General features: G+C 38.1%; 1 protein-coding gene across 3 annotated transcripts in view; it reads right to left on the reverse strand.

Moving 5' to 3' along the window:
• LOC131299430 (beta-galactosidase 9) overlaps positions 1–22,936 on the reverse strand; it is a 41,574-nt gene that overhangs the window by 14,961 nt on the left and 3,677 nt on the right. For 2 of the 3 annotated variants that reach the window (XM_058324974.1, XM_058324973.1), the window contains exons 2-14: positions 20,816–20,911; positions 20,588–20,700; positions 17,674–17,740; positions 14,094–14,186; positions 13,564–13,707; positions 13,297–13,385; positions 12,044–12,149; positions 9,435–9,522; positions 9,133–9,254; positions 8,015–8,218; positions 6,157–6,377; positions 2,110–2,225; positions 363–460 (exon numbers count right to left, since the gene is read on the reverse strand). In XM_058324974.1, coding sequence (XP_058180957.1) covers positions 363–460; positions 2,110–2,225; positions 6,157–6,377; positions 8,015–8,218; positions 9,133–9,254; positions 9,435–9,522; positions 12,044–12,149; positions 13,297–13,385; positions 13,564–13,707; positions 14,094–14,186; positions 17,674–17,740; positions 20,588–20,700; positions 20,816–20,911 — 1,557 coding nt within the window. Of the gene's footprint in view, positions 1–362; positions 461–2,109; positions 2,226–6,156; positions 6,378–8,014; positions 8,219–9,132; positions 9,255–9,434; positions 9,523–12,043; positions 12,150–13,296; positions 13,386–13,563; positions 13,708–14,093; positions 14,187–17,673; positions 17,741–20,587; positions 20,701–20,815; positions 20,912–22,936 lie in introns of those variants that run through there. The other variant, XM_058324975.1, reaches the window with a different exon arrangement.

Here is a 22,936-nt window from a genome sequence, read left to right on the forward strand (position 1 = left end):
ATTTTATTTATTTTGAAACTAGATTGTGTAGTTTTTAATTGCAGTAAATATATCTTCTGGTGCACGATTTTTGTTTGGATTACCATGAATTTTGATTAAAATCTTTGTATACATTGAATAACTACAACATGGTGTAATCAATGGGTTGTTGATTCGCTCCGCCATAAAAGAATTCTAGCTCCTCCTCTGATGATAAATAACACACCTCAAAAGAAGAACATGCAAGAATCTGCTGAAACCTACAACATACATACCTTAATACGAAGCTAGACATAATCGGAAAAAAATTTCCTATGAGAATCTTACACATCAAACCCTAGTTTCAAAATATCTGAATGACAACACATTTTAAGATAGATTACCTGCAAGCCAACTGTCTCAGATAATAACACTAAGTCATTGTATCCTTGCTTAAGCTGAATGGGTTGTTCCACCTTAACCCAATGGCCAACTTTACTTCCTTCACTTCCGAATGACAAATCATTTAGTAAGAAGAAACCTCTTTTCTACATGTATAAATAGATACATCAAGGTACAAACACACTCTGGGAGACTCTAAGACATTGAGGAACAAGGGAGGAGTAATCAATGTACAGCAAGTAAATTTAACTTAAACCTAAAAGTAGGAGAAATAATTTTGTACTGCTTGAAATTATAAAGAAAGCATAATCAGTGAAAAATTTACCACAGATAATAAGTCCTACGATAATAAAACCTAAACTTGGGAGTCAACTAGTTCAGGATCACACATTAGAATGTGCTAGTCACAAGTTCATTTTCCAATCTTACACATACATAATAATATCGCATATCTTGCCTTACAACATTTTTTTTTTTTGAACGGCAAAAAAGAACAGCATCGTATTCCTAACAAAGCTAAAAATAATCATTTGCCTAGTCCAAGACCCAATCCCTCGATTGGCAAGGAGCCAACCAAGGACACCCAAAGGGCAAAAAGCCCACACCTAAAGGGCTGAAGGCCGAACACCTAATGGGCCGAGCCCAAAACCAGAGAAATACAAAACCCCAACCCCATCTCATCAGCTGCTGCCGCCACCAGAGCCTAAGCACTACCACCGCCGCCCCACAACGGCGACTATAGCACCACCAGCATGCCGGCCTCGCCACCCCCTTCTGCTAAGAAACCAGAGTTGAGCAGAGCAACAAGGGCGGCGGAAAAACAAGAGCGACGTTGAACACATCCAGAAAATGAGCAGCCCGCCACCGACAACCCACCGCCACAGACCATCCAGCCTCCGAAACCCCAAAAAAGGAAAGATGCACCAAAACCTGCCTTACAACATAGCAGTGTTGATGTGCTTACGAAGCAGCATGTCGAGAATGATGTGCAAGCAATGTGATACAACTCCTTAAACCCCCAAGAAAAATTAAATTTAAAGAGGAGCAGTCTTTTGAGTTGGTTCTAGGCTGCACTGCTAGACACCCCGCATCATAAAGTTCCCCAGCCTCGTCATCCCTTCTTTGAGTTTGTTTTATTTCTTTCAATAAAACTCAGATAATGGAGTTTTGAGTCGTATTTTAAGCTTTTATTACCTTTATGAAGTTGTCCAGTGGCCAGTTGTAGCTGCCTGTATTTAGGTGATTTCATATGTTCTAGACATCGTATGGTGGTTCCCATTGAGACCTTACTGGCTTCAAAATTTAAACAGTATTTTTATTTTTTTGATTAAAAAGATTTCAAAAAATCAAAGCCAGCATTCAGCCATCTTGTCAAAGTCCTACTAGAGTTACAAGTCCTTGGAATTCAATACAAAACCGTATTTTCCTCAAGTAATTGTGATTGGAAAACGTATTATTGAAAATATCAAGAGCTTTTCAAGGTTTTTTAGGTGCGCATCGTTATCCTATCAAAATTCAGGTAGAATAGGTATATCATTATTTTCTCTCTTAATTCTTTTCCACTTGAATGCCACATAATTTCGGGCGTAGATTTGCTACACCTATATCCTTTAATAACCAGGTGTTCGTAAATAAGCTGGGGGTCTAAGACCATGCACGTGCATGAACACACTAACCTATTTGACAGAGAACATCCGTCAGAAAAGTAAGGAATGCTACATTGATACACAATAGAAATATAAAATCTACCTGCATATAGCCCATTAATGAATATGCGCACCAAGTCACGCATGCTATCAATTGATAGTGCAGGCTCAACTGAATTATCCTCCCAATATGACATGTCATCATCAGAAACATATATTCTGCAACCAAATAACAAATAGAAATTAGGGAAACATAACTCAGATTAGAAAATTAATTGTGCAATGTTATACTATAACATAGAAAGAGACAAATAATTAATAAACAAAGTGGGAAAAAGGAGAATTTCCAAAACAAATAATAGAAACATAGAAATTGGAGCATAAAAGCCTTCTTTCCCAAAACAGAGTCACGTACCTGAACTTAAAGTTGTTGCACCTGTGAAATTCATGCACAGCATCATATCAGCCATAATGACTAGCGCAAATGACCCCTAACTTTGAGGAACGGCATTACGTGATGGTTGCGGCCTACTATTAAAGCCATGGTCACAAGAGATGTGATGCCCCGTAGCCAGGGAAAAGACCCGGGTTGAGGCCGTGGTGACCCTAGGGCTTGATGGGAGGGAAAAGACCCAGGCAAAGCTGTGGTGACCCTAGTCACGAGTTTCACATCGCTTGGTGAAGTGTAAGTTGTGAGCTATAAGTAATAGATTATGACCCTACCTTGTACAAGGCCTTCTAAAGCCGTGAGGGCGTCAAAACTCATTGGAACTTCACAGTTAAGCGTGTTCACCCTAGAGTAGTCCTAGGATGGGCGATCTACTGGGAAGTCCATAGTGCTTGGGCGGCCATAGTAGACAATATTGTACAAGGCAGGAGCGGGTCATTACAAGAGACGTGGGAGGTGCCTGTTTTGTAGTAGCAGCGGCTCCAAAAAATTTGGTTGGGGTTAGTTAAAAAGAGCTTTAGATCTCGCACTAATAAACAATTGCTTTTGCAAGGTTTCAAACATGAAAGTTCTTGTTACTGCTTTTTGTTAGATTTCTTGGAGGGTTCCAACTTAAAACCAATTGGCAATAGATGTAGTAACCTCTAGAATATAATAACCAAGCTTGGGTGAGCGAAGTGGACAAGTTTAACACTCCCCCTCACGTCCCGGATGCACGTGGAGGTGATAGACCAGGAGACCAATGCTGTGTATGGATGAGTTTATGAGAAATTTTTGAGAAATTTTGTAGGGTTATGAGTGGAGAGAGAAATGCGAGTAATGATTGAAAGTAGAGGTAATGATTGGAGAGAAATAGAGAGAGAAATGAGAATAATGATTGGAGATAGAGATGAGTAATGATTGAAAATAGGGGTAATTAGTGTTTTTTGAGTTGAGAATTTTTTTTCAAAAAGCAATCCAAACAAAGCACAAGCGATTGACTCGGGTGACAAAGATGACAGAGACTTTCCCATGAGAGGTTAAGCCACCCAAGACCTAGCTCTAATACCATGTTAGATTTCTTGGAGGGTTCCAACCTAAAACCAATTGGCAATAGGTGGAGTAACCTCAAAAATATATTAACCAAGCTTGGGTGAGCGATGTGGGACAAGTCTAACACTTATATTTGTTTAATGAAAGCAAAAAAGTAACTAAAGGTGGCTTCTTACGAATGAACAATAGAGTCTTGCCCCCTCCCTTGAACGAAGCAAATCGGAGTCCAACTATTATGGAGTGATTTTATTGGGTTTTTAAAGCACTTTGTCTAAGCTAAAAACTGCTCAGATCAAGCCCTTCTCGGTCTTTTTTTTTTTTGCTGATTTCTCACGGGCACCCTTAAAATCACGTTCTGATCACATTGAGCGGCTCGGATCATTAAAATTTGATCGGGAACTATGAGGTTTTTTTAGGTGTCTAATTAGTTGTCCCCGGAACCGCCCCATATATATATACACACACACACGGAACGGTTCAAGGGACACCCTAAAAAAACACCCATAATCTCAATCTCATAGTTCACGATCAAATTTTTATGATCCGAACCGTTCAATGTGTGCAGAATGTGATTTTAAGGATGCCCGCGAGAAATTAGCAAAAAAAATGACCGGGAAAGGTTTGATTTGAGCAGTTTTTATTTGAACCGTTCAATAAAAAACTGTTCGAAACTGTTCGGATCAAGCCCTTCCAGGTCTTTTTTTTTTGCTGATTTCTCACAGTTACCCTTAAAATCACGTTCTGATCACATTAAGCGGCTCAGATCATCAAAATTTGATCGGGAACTATGAGGTGTTTTTTAGGTGTCCCCGGAACCGCCCCGATATATATATATATATATATAAAACTAAAACAACATCGATGGAAGATTCATTATTTGATGAAACAATATGAATGCATTATAATATATAAAAAACTAAAACAACATCGATTGAAGATTCATTATTTGATGAAACAATATGAATGCATTATAATATATATATAACACGCACTAAAACAACATCGATTGAAGATTCATTCTTTGATGAAACAATATGAATGCATTATAATATATATATATATATATATATATATATGAATGCATTATAATATATAAAAAACTAAAACAACATCGATTGAAGATTCATTATTTGATGAAACAATATGAATGCATTATAATATATATATATATATATAACACGCACTAAAACAACATTGATTGAAGATTCATTCTTTGATGAAACAATATGAATGCATTATAAGTGTTAGAGTAGTTGTCCCACATTGCATGGGTATGGAATGGGAGATCACATAATAACATTTGGGACCTCTCCACGTATTGCCAATTGGTTTTGAGTTGGATATAAAGTTTCCGCAATAAGCACATCCTATTAAATTGTTCCCTTTCCATCGCATAACTTATGATAACATTTTTATTCAAACATTCAGCAGCCAAAAATCTTTGAATTCCAATCAAGACATTTTCCCTTTTCAAAAGGATAAAAGGATAGAACTGAACAAACTATTTGGCTAGTGTCGTGAATCCTAAGGAAGTTCTAGTAACTATATCTCCTAGTTAGAGGAGGCAAACGGGTGGGTTTGGCTGGGTTGAAATGGGTTATGGGTTGAATATGGGCGGGTTGAATACGGGTCAATAGTACTTTGATGTAAAATGGCTTTAGGGAACTATGGGTATTGCTGGCCACCTATAAAGGAATTGTGGCATTTTTGGGTAGGAAACAAGAATAATGCTTTTGTTTTCTTTTGTTGTTGACAATAGTACTTGGGATATGTATGCAAAGAAAACAAAGAAGGGAAAAACTGAGAAGACGAGAGAGAGATGTTTCACCCTCGCTTAGGGTAAGCAATTTTTGCAAGGACCACAACCCTCATCACAAAGAACACATCCTTGTTAACTCAATTTCAATAATCAACTCCATCCATCAAAATGAAAGATTACATCAATATTTATGAACCACGCAAAAGGTTATACCAATTCCTAGAATGAACCTAAACGTGGTTCAATGAATCGAATAGTCGATCAATACACCAAATAAGTCATTTGAAGAACCTATTTAACATGCACAATTTACAAATCGATTTGAAGGAACCTAGTTATAAATGTAGACATTGAAAAAGATGCGGTTAACAAACCCAACAATGACTACATGTAATGAATAAACATTTTGTAAACATCTCCAAGTGCCTATATATGCGCAGCTAGTAGATTCATGATGACCATCGAATGACATTGCTCCCCCTAATCCGGATCTTCTGAAATTACCAAAACACCATCATCTACTAAACTACCTCGGACAATTACTTCTCAACTGATGAAAAGGCTTCTGATGCGCATTCTACCCATAGCCTCTGGTATAGGCTTCCAACACCTAGTTGACTTGTTTATTTAACCATTCAAGAGCTATCACATCAGTCTCCTCTTAAGACTGTTGAAGGACCAAACCTGGCAACGGAGGTCAATTGATATATAAAGTGTTCAGGAGAACCTGTTTTAAACCTAAACCTCAGGTCTTCGGGGGAGGTCGGTGCAATTTGCAATATTACATAGATACATTCGTCAAGTATCATCTTAAGTGGTTACAAGATGGAAACATTAAGGAGCACAGAAATGATAGTTCTATTTTGACAGAGTAGTACTGTTTCGAGCTGTAAGACTTGGATAAACTGTACCTGGTCATATACCACAAATAATCAGAACGGTCCTTTGTCACATTTAAATGCTCCAATATGCCTCTGACGGTGAAATTGTCTTCACCCCATGCACCAATTGGTTCTTTAACAGTCACCCAGGTTCCCGAGATAAGTGAAACTTTATCCTGACTCGGTATGGAAACATTTGTGGAAAATGGCAAACTGAATTCTGTTGTCTTAATGGAGGTCTGAGCTCCAACCTGCTCCAAGTATTGAAATGACAAAAGGTGCCTTAAAAACAAGCAATGAAGCTAATGTCTACACATCCTATGCAGAATTCTATTTGATAGCATGTCGGAAAAGTGGAAGTTGATAACCTTGGTAAAATCATGATCATGATAGCAAAATAACTGAATTAGCACCATAATGTCATATTTACCCATAAATTAAGCCTGACAAGCTACTTGAGCCTAGATGTATGATGGGCAAGGTTTTTAAATCAGGATACGTATCGCGTATCAGTTTTTCATTTTACGAATCGTATCAGGATACGGATCGTAAGATATGTTGACAAAAGTTAATATACATTAATTAATCATAATTATGTAAAAATAAACCAAAAATTAATTGCATACATGAAAAAAGAAGCATTTAGGATGCAAAATCACATGTCTTAGGCCATCTAAAGTCTTCCAAAAGATTTAGGTGTTCTAAAAGCTCTCTTTTTGTCTCTTTTATTCAATGCCTTAGTGGAATGAGAAAGGAACTTGCCTAACTTATTTTAATGGAGTAGTGGTCCCAGTGGCTTTAAAAAGTGAGAAGAGTTGGTGTAGTTGAAAAATAACTAGGGTAAAACATGAACCACCACTCAAAGGGCTTATTAATATATTGTGTACATAACATATTAATATTATACTACCTCTCAGTCGGCGAGAACAGACTAAAAAAAAAAAAAAGTAACGTCAAAACCAAAACCAGAAGGTCCAGTTCCATATCTCTCAGTCAACGATGGTACTTAGTGCGAAAAGACCAGAGGAGAAAAGAGGTTCAAAGATCGGAGAGGAGCAGTCGGTAGAGGAATAAGTGACTTTGACCCATTTCGCCGGCGATTTCGTTGGAGAGAGGACTGACTTTGGTTGTCGGAGAGAGGAGTCGTACGGCTTAGGAGTCGCCGAAGGTTTTTCTGGGAGGGTAAACGAGTTAGGGTCTCGATTAAAGCTTCAAGTGGGGCATAAAAGGTATGATTTAAGATGGAAACAAACCGTACGATTTTCATACGTATCCCGATACACCTTCCGTATCCTACGATTTCTGTACAAATCCATACGCCTACAGATATGAGTAGTTTTTCTTCCGATACGAAACGAATTGCGTATTGTACAATTTTAAGAACACTGATGGTGGGGTCTTATATATGAAATTAGGACCTCTTTTTCTCAAGCTGTGTCAGTTTACAGTTTATATGCCACAATATTATACCAAAATAAGCAAAATCCTCAGAGAACTAAAGTGTCAAATATTCCAGACTCTAAGCTGCCTTTTGCTTAATACATGCATATCTCTAGTCCTTGGCCTCTTTAGCAAGAGTTTTTTTTTTTCTTCTTGTGGGTGGGTTAAAAGAAAATGATACACATAAAAGTGGGGAATGCGTAGCACGAGTGAAAAAAGAAAAAAAAGTGGCACTCAGCAAGGAATCAACAGTAACAACAAAAAGGAAAAAGGGAAAACAGATAGCTAAGATTAAAGGATTCTGCAGCATGCTGATTTTGTATCCAACAACAATTATAAAAAAAAAGTAACTTATAGCAGTTCCCACAGAGAAAGGCGCTCATGATGTTATCTGACATGCTGCTTGTTGACAATAAAATTGTCCCACATATAGAAAATACAAACCAACCTTTGCGGTGTTGAAAGCTGTTTCCCTGCAGTCTGGTAATATGCTCACTGACCATGGTGGTAACGTATATACATGACCAAAGAATGTCACAGTAGCCGAATAATGTTCGTCAATATTGGCAAGAAACGCGGAGCATCTGCTTTTCTTTTCCAACGAGGTCAAGATCTGGCCTTCACCATGAACATTTGTACCATACACATGTGCCTGAAATTTGTCATTCATCTGCATTAGTGTCTAAGATAGAGTAGAATGCAAGTATGGTAAAAATGCATTAATTTTAAAAGTTCCAACAGAAAAACTTTACCGAAAAGTAAATTACAAGGAAGAAAATTATGTTTGATCTGCACAAGACAATGAGAGATACTTATATTTATTTCCAAACAATTGACTGATCTACACCAAAACAGGCAACCATTAGAAAATCAAGATTGAATTTTACTGCAGATTTTCAATTTCCTATGGAAATTGAAATATATGAATTATATACTTGCATGGTACTTTAAGCACTACCAATTACATATCCACTACCAAGTGGAAGTATTAAGTAAGGAATTCAGATCCACATTGTTTTATCTTAATTGAGTCTGTTTGTTGATATTTTACATTACAACACCTGCATTGAAACACTGTCTAAAATAAGATGGACTTGTACGTATTCTGATGGGGAAGTCCCAGCATTCCTAGAGTTGGGTGATTGTAACTCCATAAACTGACTATTCTCCACCCATTATTTTGCTTTTCGGAAGGACTGGGAAAGATTTTCTGCAATTTTATCTCTGACCAACCTGAATGATGAAGAAGAAACAAGTTGACAAATGTCACAAATCCCATCCATTTCCTAAAAGAACCGAACTGTCAACCCAACGAAGACAATCTACTGGCAACAGTAGGTGATCACACAAAACATGAGCAATCATCAATCTTAAAGACAAACATAGGAACATTCGTTATTCTGAAATAACACAGTGAGGAAACTTTCAAAATACGAATTGATCTTCCCATAATTTCCAAAAATTGAGATTTGTTGGAAGCTTAGCTGTGCCGATGCTAGAACATTGAGCTGCCACCCAAGAGATTAACTTGATAATCCTATGGATAAGTTGAGGCTTAAAACAAACCTCCTGCTTTGGTCCCAATTTTATATACTGGGGTGAATCAACAGCAACTAAAGCAGGTTCACAAAGCTTTATAGCAGCATGCAGATCCTTTAAGTGCCCCCATTTAGGTTGTCTCAGTAATCCTGTTTGCCAAAATACAGCAAAAGAAGTGAAATGAGTAAACCACCATCTCAACTAAGAGTGATGAAGGACATGAAAACAAAAAAGCCAAATATTATGTAAATTAGACATTAATTCGTTAATAAACTACTATTTTTAACCAAAACAAATCAATTATCTAATCTGAGTACATTTTAACCTACCATATTCATCAAGTGGAGCATCATAATCGTAACTCGTGATGTAGTTTGGGCCCCCAGAAGTCCGACCAAAGTTTGTCCCACCAAAAAACTGCATTCAAAAATAAGGGAAACCATGTATATGGTGGTCAATATGCATGATATGCGCCATTAAGCTAAAAAATATGCCCTTATAGACACTGTCTTGGATCATCTGGTAATGTTATTAACTTATTTCATCGTACTATAACTTCGAGAAAAAACTGTGTTAGTCTAATATCATCATTTCTATGTTAGTTTTTTGTTATAAACTTTGCTTGGTTATACCTAGCTGGGGATGTACAACTGTGTTAACCCTTCTATGATATTTATCATTTAAAAGAGGAGAATACTGATAGCAAAACTCTTTTGTATTCCTTTAGGAAAATTACTCTCTACTTTCATTTCAGGGTAGTAGGTGGCGCAATTTAGGGTTTCGAAGGGGTGGGGGGCAATTTGGCAGGCAATTTAGGGTTTCAAAAGATGGGTGGCAGTCGGCTTAAGGTTTGAAGAGTTGGATGTCGATTTACAGGGTTTTAGTGGTTGGGTTTCGATTTCCAGGGGTTTCGGTGGTTGACAACGGCAACAACGGTGGGTTTCATACATACGAAGTGGATAAGTGTTGTGCTATGATGCCATGTAATCGGAGAGAGGAAAAATGTTTATGGGTGTTAATTAACCCTAACACAAATACTATTGATATTTACAGTGAGAGTACAAGTCTCACAAAGACCAAGATGCCCTCACTCACTAACACATATTAACATATATCTCCTAACAGCTCTCTTGGTCGAAATAAAAACTAAAAGTGCGGGCTTTGAAGAATTTCATGCTTTCTATGCTGATGACCCTTACCATAGTACAATTTTGATGCTTTACAAAGAGGCGAAAGAGTTGCCTATCCAAGTTACATAATGAAGGATAGGTTTCTTATTTAGGGTCTCAAATTGGGTGTCCTGAAATGCTCGTAGAAGAAGGAACAATTGTTGGCCGAACATCACAAATTGGGACTAAGGATGTGAGAAGCCATTTACAAATGTGCCATATTTGTCAAAGAAGTCGGGGCAACAACTAATTCTGGGATTATACAAGCCTTTTCCATGCCGGGTAGCCGTGATGCTTTAGTATGGAACTATGGATTGTGTCTCGGGGATACCTCTTGCACAAAGGAGTGATTCAATCATGATTGTAGTGGACTGTTTCTCCAAGATGGTTCATTTGATACCTTGTAAGAAGACTTTGGCTGCAACCAACATGGCTATTTCTTCATCAAGGAAGTCCATAAACTGCATGGTCTTTCTCCCACCATTGTTTTCGACATAGATGCAAAGTTTCTTGCTCACTTTTGGAAAACTTTAGGAATGGAAAAAATTCAGGACAAATTTACACTTTAGTACAACTTTCATCTGCAAATAGATGACCTGACGGAGGCGGTCGTGGAATTTGTTAAAGTGCTTAGTTGGTGATCATCTCAAGAGTAAGGATGGGATTCTTCCCTTCACCGAATTTGCTGATAATACCTCTTTAAATCACACCATTAAACACCTCCGCTTTTGAAGTGACATATGGTTTGAAGCCTTCTAGTGTGGTGGATATGGTTCCGTCACCAATTTCATGGAAGGCAACCTAAGGCGGAAAATATGGCTGCATTTATGAAGAATCAACTCAAGTACCAAATTGAGAAGTCTAATTCTAAGTACGAAGCTGTCGTTGATTTAAACAAAAGAAAATTCCTATGCAAAGCAGGATCTTGCATGGGTTATTTTGAGCAAGGAAAGATACCCTCATGGCTCTTAAAATGAAGTTGAATGATTGTGACGAAATTGCTAACTAACTTGAGATCAAGTTTCTTTTTTTAGTGGGGAAGTCTTGATGTAGTCATTTCTATGTTGGTCTGTCTTTTATATGGTTAGCTTGTTGTACCTAGCTAGGGATGTACAACTGCGTTAAGCCTTCTATTATCCTTTATCTTAGTCCTAGGCTTTGATTTTATCAGTTTAAAGATCCAATATTGGGAGCTAGACTCTTTTGTATTCCTTTCGGGAAATTTCTCCCTGCAATGAAATCCAATCCTTGATCAGCTTGCATCATTTTGGTATGACATCAACCAGGTATGCAAGGACTAGAGACATCCATCCAAGAGTTAGGGTAGGAGACGTAGGGTAGTGCTTTAGATCTGTTGGCTCTATTGTGTTGACCTTCCCACTTCACCTTGGTTGAGAATTCAGAGGGGATTAAAAAAAAAACTGTCAATTATATGCACATCGAAATTTAGTAACTCGCAATTACCAAAATAAAACTTAGTTTTCTGATAAATTAAGCAAGAAGGCGAGGAAGGAAAACTCTCCCCATAGTCCTTATTTAACTTCAGATTAAACCTCGGAAGTTTTAGAAGTTCAGATACAAACTGATACAACAAATTCTATAGGAAGGAAACATGTTTAAAAGGCATTGAACATCAATTAAACCAAAATAATTTGTTAACAAAAAGAAGACATTGCAAAATAGAAATGATCGCAAATCCAATTCTTTTATTTCATTTTAGTTGTATTATATATTAAAATGCATGCTATTAACCATTAAAGTTAATGTACCATGTAATAATTCTGAAAGCTCCCTCCACGCTGAAAAAAGCGAGCCACAGCAAAAGCAAGGTCTTCAGCAGGTCTATGTGGCAATCTTCCACCCCAGGTTGTATACCTTCACACCAGATAGATGAATCAAGTTCCAAGCAAATCGCAGTAATATACTCTCAGCTTAAAGACCTTGAGGAATGAAACCACCTTCCACTAACAGTTCTAACAGCAGTAAGCAAAAAGAAAGAAAGAAAAAGAGCCGGTATGACAATCGTATTTCATTAAGGAGACACTTCAGCAACAGATCATCATAACCTAAACAACTACTGCTGAAAAGGGCATTGATTGCAGTGCCAAGTTTGAGGAATACAAACATCCTCATCAGTTAGACTTTTGTTTTTCAAACTAATGAATTCTTGAACAGTGTTTTGCAGCCCGAGCCACCAAGAATACTAGTTTCTCCGCGGGATACCAATTTCTTTTTTTATTTTCTAATCATATCTTTTTTTCCCCATTGACACGACAGAATCAACACCTAACAATCAACCTTAATTCAACGCAAACATCAGTTGCTAACTTCAACCTCTTCACGTTCCATATATATCAGATATCTAACCAACAAAAGGTATGGATCATGTCTCGATGCCCTCTGATTCTTGTTAATTTGTCATTCCAAATTTAGTTACCAAATTGATTGACATTCTACAAAATCTTCTCCTATATTTGACCAGATTTCATCCCTCCAAAACAAGACAAAGTAACCCAATTTATCTTGTGCCAAACCAAGAATGCGACATGAGAACAAGAATACAGACAGGAAATGCTGCAAGCATCAGATAGAGACAGCTGATAAAGCCAATTAAAGAACTCATCCATAGAATATAATGAACCTCAATGGATAAGAGATCATCCAATATTGCGATTTCAGACACTTTCATTCATTGATTTCATGATAACAAGGGCAACGGAAAGGCAAATGTAGTTTGGTGGTTTACGCACGGTAAACTTTCAACTGAATGCTTAGACTCGGTCTATGATGTAATCCGATTCTACCGAGTGAACTCCACTCACACAAGACATCCTCTCTGGTAAATGTCCAATGACCCCCAAATCATTCTGTCATTTTTTCCCTTGTTATTCTCAAATACTCCCCATCTTTGCACTTTATTAATCAATTCAAACATGCTGAAGCCATAAAATTCAAGTAAATCATGCAACAAGTAGGCAAAAGTTGAAATCACCCTAATGACATTAAAAGGAAATGATCATACCATCCATCCCAATTCTCTGTCCAAAGTGTCGGTTTCTTGTAGGAATTTGGCCTGAAACCATCACAATAATATCCATTGCAGGCGTCTATCTGTGAGAGAATATACATGGAAAAAATCAAAGGGCTGGTGTGTTATAATTCTTCATCTCAAGGACTTAAAAACTACAATAAACCAAGCCTAGTTTTGCTGATAAGATCTAATATTGGAAACTTCACTATCTCCATAACAATAAACTGAAATGTGAAAGGTAAGGCAAGAAGAAGTCACAATATCTTCTGGAGCATCAACTTGCTTGCACATGACCCATGGAACACCAGCACGGAGCCCAACGGCCATTTTAGCAGCCCACTTAACATATTCCTTCCCTCCCTGTCCGTAAGAGCCTTCAACATCTCCATATTCGTTCTCAATCTGATTCAATTTTGCATTTCAGTGAGGGCAATCCTATATATGGAAGTTGGAACTATTAGTTCAAAGGACAGAATAACATAAACAGAAATCAAATGCTTACTCCCCTGACAAAAAACACACTGCCAGAAATATTAATCCTATCCCCAGTAAGTAGGCAGCAGAGGTATAGGAATAGGAGCATTAGGACGCAGAAAATGAAAAAATTGAACAGATCATCATCCTTGGCATTATAGCCTCGGCCTTTATACACAAGCATCGAACAACTTAAACAAATAAATTAAAGAGCTCATGTTCTTGTCAGCTAGAATACAGTGATGTATGCATACAAAAAGATTGGGTGGCACAAATTTGTTTAATCCCTACTTAATAATTTCAATATGTATAACCTGCAACATTATGATTGGACCACCTTGCCATGAGAAGAGCATCTCCTCTCGCATCAGATCCACTATCTTCGTAACAAAACGCAGCATCTCCTCCTACAGTAAATAAGGTATGACCAATCTGTCAATCATAACCACCACTCAAAAGTTATGTCCACAATCCACAGTGCAGTATTTAACATGAACAAATTGGTCAAAATGTTTTGTACTTGATATCCAAAACAAGGTACATTGACTATACATACGACGGCCAAAAAAAACCTCACTTGTTAGATAAGTGTACTGTTAAAACAACCAACTGAAAACCAATTGACAATGATTGGATAGGCCGTTCAAGCTCATATACAAATTTTGGAAGTTCTAATTAATCCTGTGAAAAAAACTCTAACACTCCCTTGCACGTGCGACCCTAACCCACATGAGGAGAGGTAAACAAAGGATCATAACAACCCAATGTGCACGTAAGGCACAAACAACGGGCAATCAAGAGAGTCATGTCCAAAAGCCTTCAAAAGCCTAGCTCTGGTACCATATTAAGGCATCCAACTCAAAACCAATTGGCAATGAGTGGAGGGGCCGCTCAGACTCATTACTTGTTTTGGATTATAATTAAAATGTGGGATAAACACTAACATTATTGAACTAAGCAATGCATCTGAGGAATATTTCCGTAAAGGAACAACAGCACCAAGGAATCCAAGTAGAAAAGAACAATTAACCTATAGCAGCCACACAGCCAGGAAACAAAACTAACAAGTCAGCCTAAACTAACTAGTTGAAGAACCGAGCCCCTTGAGGGGTCATTGATCATGGCTAATAGAGATACAACAGAAATTGGTTCAAGCGGTTTATCAGAAAATACAGAGCTTTCTAAATGCACAGAACATGAGATCAGCAGCACAATCTGAGTTCCATTGAAACAATGTATACACAAAAAAAGATCAGCAGCCTGCATTTTCCTATCCCACCATCAAGGAACCTATTACTATATGGTACAACTACAAAGTACAAACATGTCAACAAGGGTCAAGGGCTACACAAAGATCGATGATTTGAGCATAGAATTGCCGGGTAATTTTATGAAACTCACTTGGAATCATCTCTAATGAACTAGGAATTCTAGATGTAAATTAGGTGGTCATACTTGCGGGTGGAATTGGAGGTCCATGGATCTAAATGGAGATGTTTTGTTGAATTACTCTGATATAGACTGTTCATCCCATTTCTTCACTACTTAAAAGCTTTGGGGACAATGTGTAACTTAACATGATGTCAAACTGCTTTTGGGAGGTCTTGGATCAAGTTTATCCGCTTGCATTTGTTCCACGATTGCATTATGCTTCTCTCCTTCGGCATTTTGTTGCTCTCCAAGGATCGATGTTTGCATCTCCACGTGCAAGACCAGGCCGAGTATGTTACATTGACTCAAGCACGAGTGCACATCAATGTCTGGCTCATCTAACTCTTATTACAACAAAATAGGGACATTGCCAAATATTCATATTCGCTCATCATATTTCTTTTGCATATACAAAGTGTTATAGAGAATTGCATGCATATTACAAAAATTTGCAAGCATAATTGTGCTGTAAACCTGAATACTAAAAATGCTTTTTAGTTGTTGTCCAGCAAAAGATGTAGTAAACAAATTCCACACCATACTCAATTTTTACCTTTTGAAGAGCCCATGTAACATAGGTGGCATGCTAAGTCGCACAATGCGCATGCATGAGCGCGAGCGATAGTGGGAATGCGAGCATGAAAGCTTCTTCCGAAAATATCCCAAACTACTAGAATTCATCAGAGCGAGGATTGAGAGCTGGAGCATAGAGCGGGAATGGAGGGTCCAACTGAAGACTTATGTGATTTAGGTTGCACGCGAGGGGGCATTCAATCGCTTTATACAAATTTTAGGCCAATTTCCTAACAACTTAAGCTTTCGGACAAGTGGTGACTTAATAATATCGTATCGTAATAGAGACCGCTGGATTTCATGAAATTTATGTGCCACCACAAGAAAGTTAAAGAATGGTTACACTAGTTAAAATTACATGGTCCCTGACTTTAAAGCCCTAGTCCAAGTAGAAAGAGAAGCAAGATGTCGAGAAAGATATCTATACCATGATATAAAGAGAACACACCACATGGTGTGAACCAAACATTGAAGCTGTGTCACATTTGCAACTTCCCCTATTTATAAAAAGAAATCCATATTCATATGTTTTCACCTTTCTGGCAAAAATAAAAGTAAGGGCAGAAACGCAAAATTGAAAAACTCTCCACATAATCATCCATCGTCAGTTTATGTAGAATCCTCCATGGTCTGATTTCCTCCTCAGTTGCCACGTGCAAATAGGCAGTTCCCCACGATCACAACAAACACAATTCCCCATCTACTTCCATCCTTCTTCGGCAACAACTAAATCCTCCATCACAGTATGCCTTTGTTTCTTTAACTTCGACAAAATCTACTGGTTAACTTCATTGTTTGTTGTTCTGTAACGTGTATATGCAGGTATATTATATGAGTTTAGGTTTAGTTGATTTCCTGGTTTTCGAGTCTCTAAACAGGTGTTTTTCATGAAAGATGACATCCAAACTTCAAGAGGTTTTCTTGCTTCCATGCTTCACATTTCCCCAGTATCCTAAACTTTTTCAGTTAATGATACTACATTTCATTTTATTATTGTGATTTCAAAGTTCTCAATAATTGGTTTGGTGATCCAGTCAACCTCTTGCACATCATTATACAACACATGGATATGTACAAGTATCTGTTACAAGTTGAGTCGAAGATTTAAAAAGGTTTAATAATAAGAAAACGTAATATGTAAGCATATAGGCATCAAGGTGACGTTCCCAAAATATTCTACTTTTCCAGCCTCCAGTATAGAGCTAAATTTTCTTTTTCAGTGACAGCATTCTCTATTTGATATAGATGGGGAAACCAAGTCCTCATCCATAAACCAGTTTGTTTCCAACCCACCTTTCCAACCCACCCTTTAGACCATTACTTGAACACCCAAAACTGTATAACTACTTGTTAAACATCTGCAACATACAGTTCTTTAATTTCTATCTCATTGCTTTAAATCCAGCACAATCAAACCTTGTGATGCCTAGAAAGCCTTTATATTTTGTTCCACCCTTCAAGGCTATTGAACAAGGTTTCCTAACATTAGTGCGCTTTAGAACAATGTGAAACATTAGTGCGCTTTAGAACAATGTGAGCAGCATTATCTGGGCATTATGGTGTTCTAACGTAATTTTGGAATCTGGGCAATAAGAGTGCTTATATGAGAGACACTGGCAATGCTATTTAAATTTCTGGGCACAAAAATGGGAACAATTGCCTTCACCTTATCCAAGCTACCACAGATGGATGGTAGTTGGTACTTCACATGACTAGAGGACACAACTCATTTGTGACCAACCTACTCCATAGTTCTAGCTCTTTTTCTTGTAGCAGTATCAATTTACTTTATTCATAGAAAGACATTAAGGTAAAGGCACAATTGAGAAGTATCAAGCAAAAAACTTTGTAAATATGCAAAAGAAGACAAAGCTCTCAGTCACATTATACCTTGAAGGGTGCATTTTCTGTACGAAATTCTATGCCAGGCACATCACGTAGCCATACAGGGAAGCCCCTGCAAGGTTATCGGTTTAACATAAGAACTGACAGGAAACTACTTTTTAATACCCTTTTTATAAACCTCAGCAAGAGGACTATAACTTCATCTGCAAGATCCATCATCCACAGATTCTTTCAGAAAGTTGAAGATGATTAAATACATTGTATTGTAGCTGCTTCACCATAGAATATAGAACTTAGTATTTTTTGTGTTACAATCTATGCAATGACTGTATCATCGTGAATCATAATAGTTTACTTGGAAGTTTGAGGGTTGGTTTTTAATGCTCTAAGAGAAATTAAGTCATCTCTACAAACAATGAGCCGGAGAAACTACATCACTCTTGTGATTGGCTAAAAACTTAATCCTACTTATAGTTCACTAGTACCATAGAAACACCTTTAGGAAAACAAGAGCATAATCTATGTTCCACGGTATGCATTTCTTCTTCGATCTTAACATACTTTATTCATTTAATCATCATTCTTCTCAGTTCATATGACAGTACGTCTCCAAACAGGTGGTTCCCAATGTCTTAACTCTTAGAATTATTCACAATGTCCTATTTCACCACAACAAACAACAGTCAACCACCAACTCAACTAAACGGTCATCTTTTTAGATAGAGAAATAACTTCTTCTAATTGTCAACACGCTCCCTGCACCTATAACCTGGCTATCCCTAGATAAGTGGACCAAAACAAGCGCAACTAGAAAATTCAAATACATGATTTATTGCCTACTCCAATACCATGTTAAACTATGAACATTTCTAAAAGATTAAGGTGCTGGTGCTGTCCTCACTTGAGGAAGTAATAGAGTCAGCTATATCTCTAGATGGAAGGACAGAGGTAGCTACTATTAAGAACAGAAATCAAACTCATACTATGTTGGGAGTTCGTCTGATGCATCGACCCGCCACTGCGCTCAAGGCTCAATTTGTATGGGAGTAACGGCAAAGAGTCCACCATATTACTTGGGCCCAATACACTGAATGACCCATATCCACTTAAAAGGCTAAGCCTTGTAAGTGGTGAGCCATCCAATTGTATATTAAGGTCCAACTCTTTTTTGGTTTATCCGATGTGGGACTCAACGTTCACATATGTTCTAACAAATCTCCCCCTCATGTGTGAACCGAACATTGGGCCTTAACCTCTCTCTGCATCCAAGCTCCCCCTTGATTCAGGTCTAATACTCTCAACCCTATCTCCCGAACTAGGCTTATTCTGCACCACTCAATCGATTCAGAGTCTTCTCAATTGAGAGCCAACGTGCCTAGTCACTGGCACAATGCTCCCCGATGAGAACTCCATTGAGAGCCAACGTGCTCATTAATTCAATAGCACCATGCTCCCCGACGAGTCAACTCCATCGACAATGAGCCATCCAATACAGCACTCCAACATCGAGCCACCTTGCTTCATCAGGAGTCACCTTTTGGACTTTATACCGCTCCACGAGTGTCTTTTTGTGCAAACCCATTCAATGGTGCGCTGAGAGTCTTCCCATAGATTGTCAACCATCGACTCTGATACCATTTGTTGGGAGTTCGTCTGATACATCGACCCGCCACTGCGTGCTCAAGGCCCAATTTGTATGGAAGTAACAGCAAAGAGTCCACCTTATTACTTGGGCCCAATATACACTGAATGACCCATATCCACTTAAAAGGCTAAGCCTTGTAAGTGGTGAGCCATCCAATTGTATATTAAGGTCCAACTCTTTTTTGGTTTATCCGATGTGGGACTCAACGTTCACATATACTCTAACATTCTAGCTAGGGCAAACAACAAAACTTAGAGACCTTGTTACACTAAAAGCACATTAAGGGAGTTAGAAAATTTGGGAGGCTAAAGCATTCTTTTTGGTTTGGTTTTGCAAAATTGGAAGGATGACATCACATTGTTGAGGCTGTACCAATGTCATGTCATCCTTCCAATTTTGCAAAACCAAACCAAAAAGAATGCTTTAGCCTCCCAAATTTCGAACTAAGAAAAAGAGATTCACTATTTACAGGTGTGACTATGACCCCAGCACAAAACAGGCTTTCATTTTCCCACCCCACACGCAACTACTAGATTGGATTCGTCTAATCTGTGGCTATTAGATTCAAATACTCCAATGTTGTACCAACTTAACAATACACCCATGATTGAATGTAGTGGTTAATAAAGATGGTGTAGAAAAGAAAAGAAGGTCCTCTCTTCTGGTCATTAAAAGGAAGGAAATGCTCTGCACGGTAAACCACTTTGTACAATGAATGAAGACAATTTGTATGAATCGGCTTTGGTCAAATCTTGATTTTGAATTGTACAACATTGATTTTGCCTTTCCTGGGACCGATGACTCGCTTGTTCAATGGGTAATGAACCAAAGCAGAAAAGAAACAAGTTGAGAGGGTGGGGAGTGGAGGAAGGGAAGAGCTTGTGACAAAATTTTGGTACAATCAGGTCATGTCTTTCCTGTATATAATCTAGTAATCTACTACTCCAATGCTAAACCAGCATGTCCTCTTACACGTACAATGGCAACACCAAGAATGGATTGAACAACGAGCACACCAAAATTTGGTTGAAAGATGAGAAATCCTTCTAGACTAGAGAAACCAGTAAGAAAAGGAGACCTAACCTCCGCATAACATTTGTGACTGTTAACAGCTTTTACATAGACAGCTTAGCATCAAAACATAGACAACCATTTGGAACTGCATATAAACATGTAATTGGCACTGTGTAATAGAAATTCATGCCATTCATATCTGAAACCTCGCTACTCTGCAAACATAACAAATGTAATCCATTTCATTGCAAAGGAAACAAAGAACTGGTATAATCAGATAGCAAATAAGGTGAGACTGACCCGAAATTCCACTCAGCGCAGACATATGGACCTATTCGAAGATGAAGATAGAGTCCACTGGATCCCACTAGCTTCACAAACTTGACGATATCATATCTCCCTTCAAAATTATACTGAGAAGACAGGTCAAAAATATGTGAACTATTTAGTAAACCAAATCTAATCATGTTCCAGCCAACCATCTGAGGCCATTACCCTGGGGTGGGCTGTCAAAAATAATTACCCCACCTGTCCTCTGACTGGCTCATGTCCACTCCAAAATGCGTAAGTTTGGATGACATCTGCCCCACCTTCCTTGCTCTTAGCAATCAGATCGGGCCACATCTGATATCATTTGTGATAAAGAAATCAGGCATTCTTATGAATAACAAACAAACATGCAGATGAGACTTAACAAAACCCAAGGAAATCGCTACATTTTCCGCGAAGAAAACAAAGCTAGGAGCAGAATAGAGGAGCCACAAAAGGATGGCATGGTGCCATTGGCATAAAAATGATAACTTCCAGATTAGACTAGCAGATGCTAAGGACAAAGCAAACATGAAAGAATATAAGGACAAGCTGGTGCAGCAGCTGGACTAGTCAGTACTAAAGTTCCTCAGACATGTTTATCGTTGCCCCAATTTATAACCTCTGGGGTGGAGTAGGTTGAGCACCTTGTTTATAGAGTGGGTGTGAGTTTGGTGATATCAAAATCAGCACACAAGGTTCTTTCCTTGGATGTATTGGGCAATGAAGTTATTTACCAATGTCATTATGGGGAACAATTAAACCACGTGATATTCAAGTAAATGATGCTTGGAAAGAGGCTCTGGTGAAGCTAGAGAGAAGGTGGTCACAGTATATCTGCCAACTGTGTTGTCTAGGGGTGGCCCTCTCCCTAGGGCACTCTCTTACTCTCAGAGTATAATAACTCGCAAAACATCCAAGCCTCGTAGATGATGATGCGAAATGGTGCCCACTGAATCAGTAGGAGACCATGGATACAAGGTGGCTCGCAATTACGGCCGGTGCCAGAACTCAACCATGGGATGGGTTTTGTCGCTCCACTGGAGGGTCTAAATGGGTTCAATAGCCGAAGGGTTTGCACTTTACAACAAATTCTGTTGCTTAAACAAACTTGTTAAAACCTTACTCAACATGGACCCGAATTGGCACAGCTAAATTCGCCGTCTATATAAAACAATGCTGTGCAACTGTGTAAGCTTAGTGGGCAATTGAATGGGTGCAAGTTGTAACACGTGGATCTGAAGGCAAGTCCAATACCAAGCCGAAGGAAAGCAAGGAATTTTAACTGAGTGGGTTACATTTATTATTTGAGTGGAGACATTGAGTCCTGATGGTGTAAACTCAAATCAGGAATAAGTCAAGGGAAGAAATTTTTTGAAAGAAACCTCAGAGAGATCACTGGTGACGCGATGCCCTCGAGTACAAGTTGGATGGAGCAAGTGGCAGGGTGCTTCGAGGGTGTTGTGAGATTGCAAGTTACCCACAAAGTTGATTGCAAAATTCATGTTGCTATAAAGCCTTCCATGTTATGTGGCACTGAGGTTCGCAGTGGCGTCTCCAGGATTTCGGTTCAGCGGTGACAAAATCGTGCAGAAATTTTTTGCAATGCAAAACTCTATCTTAAATGCAGATTTTTATTTGATTAAAAATAAATCGAGCTTGATTAATTTTGTTTCGTTGTCATATACTATCTATTTACTCACAGATTTAAGTAGATTTTCGCTTATATTGGCTATGCACCAATAACCCAGTACAACAATAACTTAGAAAAATCAAAATATATTAAAAAAACAAAATCTTAGTGTATTTTTTTAATCCCAATGAACTCACTTGAACCCCAAAAAATACTAGCAAAGCCGCCCATGCTTACATTAGATGATTGGAGCAAAGATTTAGATGTATTCATTGGAAAAATAAGGGGAAAAAAGGTAATATTTATTACTCACGTAAAAAAAGAATAGTTCTCAACCGTTACTTTTGTTTTTTTTACATCGCTGTAAGTTTTAGATTCTTAAACAGTCAAACTTATTTAGGCTGGGCTTATTTTATTTTGTTTGGCTATAATATTGTGAACAAATTTAGTTGGATTTTCATATTTTAACCTTGCACGAGTAACTCAATGCCGAACTGCCGACAATGCTTAGGGAAATTTAATTTATATACAAAAAAATTTAAAAAATTCAGAGCATTTTTTGAACCCAGATGGTTCGCTTAAACCTTCTAGGCTCTTACTAGAACCGCCCCTGGAGGTTGGGCCACTAAGAAGCAACACGCGAGTAAGATGAGCGTCGCTGAAAGGAGAATGTTAAGATGGATACGTAGTAATACTTTGAGTGATAG

The sequence above is a fragment of the Rhododendron vialii genome, chromosome 9a (genome assembly GCF_030253575.1).
Source record: "Rhododendron vialii isolate Sample 1 chromosome 9a, ASM3025357v1".
NCBI lineage: Eukaryota > Viridiplantae > Streptophyta > Magnoliopsida > Ericales > Ericaceae > Rhododendron > Rhododendron vialii.